Genomic DNA, 11,475 nt, shown 5'->3' with positions numbered 1-11,475 from the left:
CATATTTCAAGCAAATTGTGGTTTTCAATCAATCAAGGGTATTTCAACCGTTTTATATGAAGATAACGTTGCATGTATAGCTCAACTAAGAGAAGGATATATAAAAGGTGACAGAACAAAATATATCTCTCTAAATTCTTCTATACACATGAACTCCAGAAGAATGGTGATATAGATGTTCAACAGATCCAATCAAGTGATCATCTAGCAAATTTGTTCACCAAAACTTTGTCTACTAAAACATTTAAGAAATTAATTCATCTCATCGGAATGAAACATCTTAAAGATCTTAACAAAAAGAGTTAATATATGAGTGACATCTAAGAGGAAGTGTTATGAAAACGATAAAAATTAATGGCTCTCTCCCCTTTATTTTTCACCTCCATAAATTATGTCCATTTGTTTTCTACCACCATAAATTATGTGTTCTTTTTATTGCCCTATAAAAGGGCCCTCTCTCCATCTCATTTTGACATAATACATAAGGCTATGAGTAGGCATACGAACAGAAATGATGAAAGAAGAGGAGAGATAGAAATAAGAGAGATACTTTGTATAAGGTCGGTTTCAAATCATCTTATAATTTCTATCGAAATAGTGAAATTTTTTATCTCATTCGTTTATGGAGTAGGCATAGCCGAACAACGTAAAATTTCTATCTCATTTATATTTATTTATTTTACATCTTTTACAATTGGTATATATATGTATCTCATTTTTTTTAAAAATAAATTTAACATTTTAATTACTCCATCATCAAACACGGACTTATTTACCGATCCTTATTAAAATAATAAAATTTAGTAGTAAAAGGGAGCCAAGCACATGACTACTTCAAGTCTTCATGTAATAAAACTGAAGAAGGGCAAAAGGGGAGAGCATGAAATGCGAAAGTGCCATTGCTAAAATTTGACACATCATGCTCAACGTGGCAACTTGCTCTGAGTGATTTGATGTATACACTGTACTTGCCGAATAAGAAATTAAATAAAAATAGAGGCCGGCGTGGCGCACGTCAAAGTGATCACTGTGAAGGTCCCCAAGCAATCCCTCCCCGTCGCTCCTCGGATCGGAAACCCTAATCAGCCTAACCTTGCAAATTCATCCCAATGAACACGTGAGTCTTCTTCTACTCCTTCTCGTTTTTCTACTTCTTTTTTGTATTTGTTTAAAATCTTCCGTCGCAATCACAGATCTTATTTTTCCCGTTTTGTTGAACTATGTAACTCTTATATGATTATATCTTCTCAAATTTCTGATTTCAACCCAAATAATCTTTTTCTCGGGAGTCAGAGGCTGTCTGGGTCGTCGGTAGTTGTTATAAATAACCCAAAAATTGTGTGATTTATTGCTTGAACAATGATTCGGTCCCTACGCTGAGAATCTTATATTTTTTCTCCAAGTTGTGGGGTTTTCGTGCTCCTGATTTGAACTACTGATTGCCCTTGTGTCGGATACTTCCATCTGTGGAAGTGAAATAAGATTATATTCGCTGCTAGTATTTTGAGATTTTTTTTTTTGGTATCTTTTTGACAGTCGGACTATAATTTTGTGAATTGATTTGTTGAAATGGTTGATAGAAACATTCCACCCGGCTCTCCCAAAGAAAACCCAGATCCCAATTCTGATGCAAATCCAAATTTCAAGGATGACAGCTCACTTGAAACCGTAGTAAAAAAATTTCAGGACTCCATTTCTCTTGGAAAGCAACACAAGTTTTGGGAAACCCAACCGGTCGGACAATTCAAGGATGTTGGGGACTCAAGCTTGCCTGAGGGCCCGATCGAGCCCCCAACTCCATTATCTGAAGTCAGACAAGAACCCTATAATCTTCCGAGCCTTTACCAATGGACAACTTGCAACCTGGACTCTGAAGAAATCTGCACAGAGGTTTACAACCTTCTAAGCAACAATTATGTGGAGGATGATGAGAACATGTTTAGATTCAATTATTCCAGGGAGTTTCTTCAGTGGGCTTTGCGACCTCCCGGTTACTACCAGAGCTGGCACATTGGTGTTCAGGTTAAAGCTTCAAAGAAGTTGGTTGCTTTCATCACGGGTGTGCCAGCTAAAATTCGTGTTAAGGATGAAGTTGTTACAATGGCTGAGGTTAACTTCTTGTGTGTCCATAAGAAGCTACGGTCGAAGAGACTTGCTCCCGTCATGATTAAGGAGGTTACCAGGAGGATTCACTTGGAGAATATTTGGCAAGCAGCTTATACTGCGGGAGTGGTTCTTCCTACACCAATAACAACTTGCCAATACTGGCACAGGTCTTTGAATCCAAAGAAACTTATTGATGTCGGCTTTTCCAGACTCGGCGCAAGGATGACCATGAGCCGCACTATAAAACTGTACAAACTTCCAGATTCAACAGCCTCTCCTGGTTTCAGAAAAATGGAGCTCCGTGATGTTCCTGCTGTCACTCGGCTCATTCGGAATTACTTGAAGCAGTTTGTTGTTGCACCAGATTTTGATGAAAACGATGTGGAACACTGGCTTCTGCCAGCTGAGAATGTAGTGGATAGTTACTTGGTTGAGAGCCCGGAGACTCACGAGATCACTGATTTCTGCAGTTTTTACACTCTCCCTTCTTCTATCCTTGGCAACCAAAATTATTCCACTTTGAAAGCGGCTTATTCTTTCTACAATGTTGCCACTCGGACTCCATTGCTTCAGTTGATGAACGATGCACTTATTGTTGCAAAACAGAAACATTACGACGTTTTTAATGCATTGGATGTCATGGAGAACGAGTCTTTTCTGAAGGAGTTGAAATTTGGACCAGGTGATGGACAACTTCACTATTATTTGTACAATTACCGGTTACAACGTGCCCTGAAACCATCAAAACTTGGGTTGGTACTTCTATAGCAGGAGATGATTTTCACTTCGTTTTGTGGCATGGATTGATCAGCAGGAACTATCATAATTATGTTTCTTTAGTAGGTATGAATCCAAGCACCCTCCATTCACCTGTTTTTCTTCTGCATTAGCAACGTAGAATGAAATATTCTCGTGCCCAAGAGAGAGTTGGCTTCATTGTTATTTGAGTATGAAAAGCTTAAACAAGAAAAGCTGTTCATAAAACATTGCTCTTTGACAAAAATAATGTTGAGATTTTGAATCACTTTTCCGTTACCTGGTGTTTCTGAATGCTTTACATTGTGTGTTTGTGTTTGTGTGTGTGTGTGTGTGTGTGTGTGTGTCTACTCCTGCATGTTTGGAAGTTTGTCTATGCTTATGGATGTCGTCAAACAAGTGACTCTGTTTCCTTGATTGTACAGATGGGAATTTAGCTCCACGTGTTGGTCTTGGTTCTAGAATCTAGATCTTTGTTATTTTTTGGGCATAATTATCTCTTGAATCCAAATTATGTTTGCTTGGTAGCCTAAGGAACTGCAGAATCAGAAGACTTATGTTTCTGTAGCTCTGTACTGAGAACCCATGCCTTCTTTCTACTTTTTTTTTGGTTCCCTGGAAATCAAACTGATTCAAGTTCATAGCAGGTGCTCTGTGTCTGGCTTCCTGTTGACGAAATTCCTAAATGGAATTGCAGTTGTGGTTATGGATAAACAAGTCATCTGAAGCCATTACTATTGGTACTCTAACAACCTGTTTGGTTCAAATGTTCAATACTCTTTCAGATCCCTGGAATTGGAGCAAGGAATCCTATATGTCAATGTTCTACTCATGTTGACAATTATTCTGTGTGGCTGGCATTCAAGATTTTCTGAGAATCCAATGTTCTCACAAAAAGCGAGAATGTGTGGCTAACCCTTTTTTTGGTTGATTTTTTTGAATTCTATGAAATGACATTCCATTTTCTGGTGTAGGATTTGCATGCATGAGATTCTTTAAATCAATTGCTAAAATTGATGTGGTGGTTACTTCTCGAATGGCTCCCATTAAAGTTTGTCCATGGAAACTCCTATCTGTCCATCGAGAAAAAAACTAGGTGCCACTCTCTATTAAAGTAACAGTGCTGCACATATTTCTACTTATGTGACACAGTTTTAGTGGAGGTAACATGGTAACAATGGCATATAAGTTCTTCTTGAATTTTTGGCTTTTATAGATATATCACTTGTAGATAAAGGGGCATTGAGCTTTCCTCTTTTGTTCTCTTTTTATTATACATTTTTCAGGGTGGGGAAAGATTTTCAAATGTTTTACTTACCTCTAATGTTATAAATTTATTGCATGGTCCTAGATCCAAATGTGTAGATTGGGGTTCGATTCCTTCAAGAGGAGGAAATTAATAATACTTTAACATTATTAACGTTGTACTTTGAGTATGAATACTATGAAGTTATTTGTAAGATTTTTTAGCAATAGTTAAATATGCTACTAATGACATATCATGTTAATAAATTATAGCCTTTTAAATTATAGTTTCAGAAAGCTAAACAAATAATTTATCACATGATTAAATAATATCTTTGACAGATTGATAACGAGCTTGCTGCTAGGATAGTTGTTTTGATTTGATATTTTAGTATAGTATGTTTACTAGTTGTCCTAGGGGGAGTGCAGTAGATAAGGCTCGAAGCACCCACTCTTTTCCCTGACTTAATGAGAAGGTGCTGTGGTGCCTGACACCTCATTTTCTGGTTTGGTGCCCACTTGAAAAGTCAGAAGGTCTGGTCTATATATATATGAATGAAGAAAATATAGGAGGTCAGTGTTATCAACATGAAGAAAGTCCAGTAAAGTTAGTGTTGAGCTATTCTGCAATAGATATTTATAAATATAGTAATTAGTAATAAATATATGCAAACTACTTTGAAAAATATGCACAAAAATAATTGATTGTTATTATGTGTGGATTTATGTGTGGTATTTTGTATCAGTCAAAAGAATTATTGTCTGTAAGGATATTTTGTGACATTTATATAAGTTGTGAAATATTTACTCAAAATTTTTTACTTTTTTTTTCTTTTTGTTTATTTAATTGTCAACTAATGAGTATTTAAGTTGATGCTTGTTATCCAGAGGGTATTTCAATGTATATGATTTTGTTTCTAATAGTTCGCTTTCAAAAGTGATGCAATTAGGATATACTTATATTGTGTTTGATTCATCCAATAATTATTCTTAAGAATAAGATGGAATATAATTAGAAAATCAGAAATAGACATTCCCTTATCTATTCCTTCTTATTTTCCTACATATACAATTGGATAAGAATACATATTTCCATTGTGATTTTTGAAAGTTGTTATTCTATTTTTTATTATGAATTCATAAAAGTTTTACATTATTATTTATTTTAAATAATAACATATTGTTAATGTAAGCTATTAAAATTTTCTATTATAACTATTCTATTGCTAAGTAACTTGACTAAATCCCTTTATTTTTGCAAGTTGAAGTCTATATCATAGGACAAATAATTCAACCATCAAATAGATTAACAAACTCATATTAATAACTAGCGCACTAATTGATAATAATAATAATATTAATAAAAAATAATGACAATTAGTTATTTTTATTAAGTTTTAAAATAGACCCATTGTGGTCCGCCCCTTCCCCAAACCCTGCATACGCGGGAGCTTTGTGCTCTGGGCTGCCCTTTTTATAAATTAATTAATTAAAAAATTCTATGCAAAAAAAAAAGTAATAGTTTGGAGTGAAAATAAAAATAGTGGCCTATTTAACTGGTAAAATTTTTGGGTTCAATATCCCGCTAGTCGCCCTATTGGCAAAGATAGTGAAAATGTTTGTTATTGGTGAGGAACTTAAATCTTGTATTTACTTACCAAGGGTGGAATTTTTTTTTTATTTTTTTATTTTCCTCCGCTTAGCAAGGATGATAATAATAGAAAAGCAACAGAAAACAACATAACAGCAAACCATCTCCAACAAGGAAGAGTAGTGATAGAACTAACCAACCTTAGAAGAACTGAACTGACCCCCTGCTAAACCATATCCAACAGCACAGAAATGAGCATCTTTTCTCCAATCCAGCTGGATTTTTTTAAGGCATGCAAGAAGGATGAAGACACCTCTGACAAAATGTTCATTGCCACTGCCCAAGCTGCAGCCATGCGAGCGAGGGAATTAGCTTCCCTGTGGACGAAATTGAACATCCTTGAATCAAAATTTGGATCTCCAATCTAATTTACAACACGCCAAACATCTAGTTAGGATTCCCGAGTGATTGGTCTAATTCACCAATTACAATTTTTGCATCTCCTTCCAGAACTGATAATCCCTTCTCAAAGATGATCGTCTTGCTAAAAGCAAAAAAAAGCTGCAAGTGCCTCACCTGTAGCAGGGTCTGCAGCATGGTAAACATTAGCTCCACCTCCAAGCAGCAAAGCTTTATGACTCCTAGCCATAGTTGTTGTATAGCAGTGAAGCTTGTCCCTTTTGAAGGCTACATCAAAATTTATTTTAATAGTCACTGCTGAGGTAAATGCCATCTCTCCCTTGAGCTTGGCCTTGAAGATTTTGGATTGGATTGACCATAAAGATTGTAGTGTTCAGCAAGCCTCCTTTTAAAATCATTCAGGAAACAGTTAATATCCACAAGCCCCTTTCTAAAGATACAGTTATTTCTCATTCCACATAGACTCTAGAAGTAGGGTAATGAAGAGAGGAAGTTTGTTTCTTTCCGAATAATCTATTCCTTTCGCAATTTTATTTTTCAAGATATATTCAAGTCTTTTGAGTCGGAGAGCCTTCTAGGGTTTGGTTTATCCTTAATTCCCAAAATATAAACCATGCTGTGCGAGCTAGGTGACATTGGAGTAGCAGTGAAACGTGGTTTCATGATGCTTATTACACAAGGGACAACTTATATCATCAACCTGAACTCTACTATTGATGTTCATTCTTGTTGGTAAGGATTCTGTATTACCTCTCCACAACACCGATTTCAATCTTTCATGCATTTTAAGCTTCCAGATTAGTTTTCAATGAAAAGTAAGAGCATATGGATTTATGAACCTTCTATACTAATCTTGCCAAGAGGCAGACTTGATTGAAAACACCCCATAGTTATTTGGTAGCCAAATTGAGAGTCATTTTCCTCTCCCAGTGGGATAGGAGTACATTTAATATTCTCCACCAAATGTTTCTCAAAAGTTTTCTATAGAATTCTCATATTCCAACATTTGTTAACCCCATCCAGAAACTTCTTTGCGAGTATTGGATGTTAAACAACATTACTTCTTGGAGATGGAATGAATCCTGGGATTGTGGGTATCCAAGGGGACCAGATTTTGATGTTGTTTCCATTCCCAACTCTGAAGCAGAGCCCCATTTTAATCAGATCCTTGCCTCTGAGAATTATTTTCCATATATGAGATTCATTTGTAGCCTCTTCCACATTTAAAAAACTGTGTCTATTTGGAACCCAACAATGAAATTCACCAAGCTGATCCCCTGCTGCTATCTGCCACATGAGCTTAGACAGGAAAGCTCTATTAATGTCCTCCATTCTTCTAAAACCTAGACCTCCACATTGTTTTGGAGTGCACAGCCTGTCCCAATATATTAGCTTAATCATTTTTTTCCTCTAATCTTGAGAACCCAACAGAATTCCCTGGCTATTGCATTCCATTTTTTACAGACAAACCTTTGGGATTTTTGAAACTGTCAGTGTATGATGGCACTGCTATCATAGCAGACTTTAAAAGTGTACTCCTCCCTGCAAATGACAAAATCTGTTTTTCCACCCTTGCAATTTGTTTGCTACCTTTTCATTTATTCTTCCTCACAATCAGTCCAATATAATCTACCAGTTTTTAGGGGCATGCTTTAGTATTTTACTTTATTGCTCATAAGATTACAACCTAACTTCACTTTAAGCCTTGCACCTAGGCTTCTATGGGTATTGGGACTAATAACAAGGCCTGATTTCTCTTTATTAGTTGTTGACCAACCAATTTCCATATTGCTCCATTACCTCAAGGATAGGTTCAACAGTCTTTTCATTGACTCTGCAAAATATGAATAAATCGTCTGCAAACCTTAGATGAGATATCAAAGGGCAGTGCCTTGCTATCTTGATTCCTTATGATCCACCTTCTTCTTCTTCTTCTTCTCTATATAGTATTTTAGACAGAATTTTTATTCCTAATATGAAAAAAAGAGAGTGAATCACCCTGCCAAAGTCCTCTTTGAAGTTTAAAGTAACCCAAGGGCCCACCATTAACCAAAACTGAGAATGACTTTGTACTGAAACATCCGCTGATAAGATAACCTTCTCATCAAATCCAAAACTTGAAAGCACCTTTATGAGGAAAACGCCATTCCATTCTATCTTAAGTTTTACTCGAATCAATTTTCATTCCCATCAACCCACCTTTTCCTTTTTTCCATTTGAACGTAAGCATAATTTCCTTGATAAGACTCAGAACTATCAGAGACAGCTCTTCCTTTTAAAGAGGCAGCTTGAGTAGGGGATATCACATTATCCATTAATACCTTAATCTTGATGGTCAAAACCTTAACTATTACTTTATAGCACAAATTTCGGAGGCTTATAGGTCTAAATTGACTAATAGTGTTTGCTTTTTGACTCTTTGGGATCAAGGCAATATATGTATGATTTGCTTCTCGGTGCATCTTCCCATTCCTAGAGAAAAATTGCACCATATCGAGAAGATCTTTGCCCACTGTAACCCAGCATGCTTTGAAAAAAATTCTAGACATACCATGTGGATCTGGAGCCTTTAATGTATGCATAGCATTCATTTTGTTCCAAATTTCCTCCTCATCTTGAATTGCACTAATCATTCTATTCTCTTATTGGGTAATAGTGGGCATAATGAGATGTTCAAGGTCTTGGGGGAAGTTGGGGTTGGAACTTTTGAAAATTCTTTTGAAATAGGAAACAAATTCCTCTCCTATCTTGTCTATTTCAGTTTGCTAGTGCCCATTACCATCTTTTAATTCATCAGTGCAATTCCTTCTTCTCCTTGTTGATAAGTGAAAGAATTCTGTGTTGGAATAGCCTTCTATTAACCTCTTTAAATTTTGTTTTTTGCCTCCACATGGGATCCTTTCTGAGCATTTGTTCCTTCAAATCTCTGGCCAGCACTTCCTATTTTGCTAAATTTCTAGTTGAAGGATCTTTCTGCTGAATTTTATCATTTCGTGCACAATTTGAAAGCATTAGATCCTTCAATATAGATGCAATTCCCACCTCGTTGTTCCATTTCTTTAAAGCCTTTTTCATATTTCTTATTTTCATGCACAATTTGAAAGCATTAGATCCTTCAATGTCAATATCCTAAGCCTTTTTGACGACTGAGTAACTAGTGTTTTCTCTAGTCCACATCCATTCAAACCAAAAAGGTTTTGGAAAGTGATCAAATCTGAGTCAAGTTCAACAGGATTATGATCAGAATCAAAAGCTGGGAGACGCTCGACTGTTGCCCTCGGAAAACAGCTCCTCCATGATATATTGGCAATACCCTTGTCCAATCTTTCTTTTATATTAGTGGTACCTGCTCTCTTATTGGACCAAGTGTAGGGACTGGCACAAAACTTTGGTCTATCATTCCTTGATTCTCCATAAAATTTTCAAGACCCTTTTTCTATGAAGAGGATTCCCTTTCTTTACCACCTCTTTTGTATGATTTCGAAAGCAAACAATTAAAGTTTCCTATAAAGTAGGTCTCTGAAAGGGAACGACCGTGGGTTTTAGATCATCCCAGAAGGTACCTTGCTCTTTCTGATATCGTGGTCCGTAGACCCCCAACAACAACCATTCTTTTCCTTGTTTATCAACATTGCAATGATGTTCCTACCTTTAGCCAGAATTTCCACATCTAAATCTGGTCTACAACCCATTGCCAGTCCTCCGTAGAATTGTTAGAATCCACTGTAACAAACCTTGCTGCATCCATCCCTCAGAGCAATCTCTCTAGTTTCCCCCCTACACTTAGTTTCCAAAAGAGACAATAAGTTAGGTTTATTAATCCTCACCAAGGCCTTTAAATGTCGAACTGTCGAGGCATGGCCCAGCCTTTCCATGCAATGATTTTCATGGCATATGGTGGGGCATGGTTAGGTCTGCTTCCACGGCCAATCCCATTTTTGTTTAAGAAACCTAGAGATTGTTACTGATAGAGTCCTCCTTTTGTGTTTTAATATTCTTGATAATCCTAACTTCCTTGGTAGCATCATTTCTATTCGCAGCTTAATTAACCATCTCTATTTCCTTTTCCTCTCCTTCGTCAATAACCTCTTGCAAAATAGTTAGAAACTGCTCTTCCCCTTTTAACATGATGATGCTCTACCCACCAGACCTTCCTTTTCGAAGGAAGATTGTTAAAAAGTTTGGATGAAAGGTTGCCACAAAAATCTAAATTGACTAGTCATCGGTTCTCACTTTCAAGTCTTCAACCATGGTATCAGAATAATCAATATTTCCTCCCTTTGACACAAATTCCAATTGATTGGATGCAGGGTTTTCACCTTGGCTACTTGATGAAGAGTTTGATTCAGCCTGATATTCTTCATATTAAGCTCTTTTATCCTTTCCTATTCTTCTCTCCTTTGACTTCCTTCCCCTTCTTGCCTCACACTACGTCACATTTCCCTTGTTTGTTCCTTTATCTTTGTTGGCTTCCATATCCCTCCCTTCTATATCATTTACCATGGTAGTTGGGTTCTCCTTCATGCAAGCATTGTCACTACTTCCTTCCCCTTCTACGTTTAGATCTTCTTCTTCCAATTCTCTGTTAGCCCAGAATAATTCTCAGTTGAGGACCATATACAGACTTTTCATTTGGTTTGCATTACTCTTTCTCCTTTATAGAAATGTTCACCTTTGCAAGATTTTTGAGTATGAATTATTCTTCCACAATTGTTACAAAATTTGGTAAGCGTCTTATAACTAAAACTAATCCACAGGATTTTTGCTTCCTTCTTTTAACTAGAACCCAGTAGTTAAGAGGTTTATCCAGAGCTACCAAAATCCTTACCCTAGTAACTTCTTCCAAGGTTCAAGAATATTTCTAGGCATGCCCGTTTCAAAGTTGGAAATTGGGCGCCCTCCTGTCCATGACTAGTCATGCAGACCTGAATGCCATTAACTATGGAAAAAGAGAAAGCATTAGTTCTAATCTTAACCAATCAAAAAGAATTTTCTATGGACAATTTTTACCTAATCTTTGCTAAATTTAAATATTTTTTGAAAGCATTTTTATTCTTCTCTCTAGAAAAGATATTCATTAAAACTTTGCTATAAAAGGTAGGCTCAGTAGTTGCTATCAAAATTATACAATTAGATGTATCTTCTGATTTTAAATCTCAAATTCAATGGACCTTCCAATGAAGCTTTCAAAAAAAGCGAGGTGATTAAAATCAGTATCATCACACCCCCTTTTCACCTTGAGATGATTTTTCCTACCCTCTGCATTATACCAAAATGAAGTCCTCCCTGCTATATGTTGTGCAGCTGTGTTATTTATTTATTTATTTATTTTCTCCATCTTCTATTCGGTAAAAAGG

The 11,475-nt window shown here is 36.3% G+C and overlaps 1 protein-coding gene across 3 annotated transcripts; it reads left to right on the top strand.

Moving 5' to 3' along the window:
• The first annotated feature begins 969 nt into the window (after positions 1–969).
• LOC131157523 (glycylpeptide N-tetradecanoyltransferase 1) lies at positions 970–3,832 on the top strand. Of its 3 annotated transcripts, XM_058111748.1 has the most exons (3): positions 970–1,117; positions 1,581–2,949; positions 3,510–3,832. In XM_058111748.1, exons 1-2 carry the CDS (start codon positions 1,110–1,112, stop codon positions 2,872–2,874), a joined length of 1,302 nt encoding a protein of 433 aa, XP_057967731.1. In that variant the 5' UTR covers positions 970–1,109; the 3' UTR covers positions 2,875–2,949; positions 3,510–3,832. The 3 variants fall into 3 exon arrangements, with proteins under 3 accessions (XP_057967731.1, XP_057967729.1, XP_057967730.1); XM_058111746.1 differs by lacking the exon at positions 970–1,117 and having other exon boundaries at positions 1,570–2,949; XM_058111747.1 differs by lacking the exon at positions 970–1,117 and having other exon boundaries at positions 1,570–2,949; positions 3,288–3,832.
• Positions 3,833–11,475: the final 7,643 nt, after the last annotated feature.

This window comes from Malania oleifera, chromosome 6, assembly GCF_029873635.1.
Source record: "Malania oleifera isolate guangnan ecotype guangnan chromosome 6, ASM2987363v1, whole genome shotgun sequence".
In the NCBI taxonomy this organism is placed as follows: Eukaryota; Viridiplantae; Streptophyta; class Magnoliopsida; order Santalales; family Ximeniaceae; genus Malania; species Malania oleifera.
The sequence above is the reverse complement of the archived record's forward strand: the minus strand, read 5'-3'. Positions and strand labels throughout refer to the sequence as shown.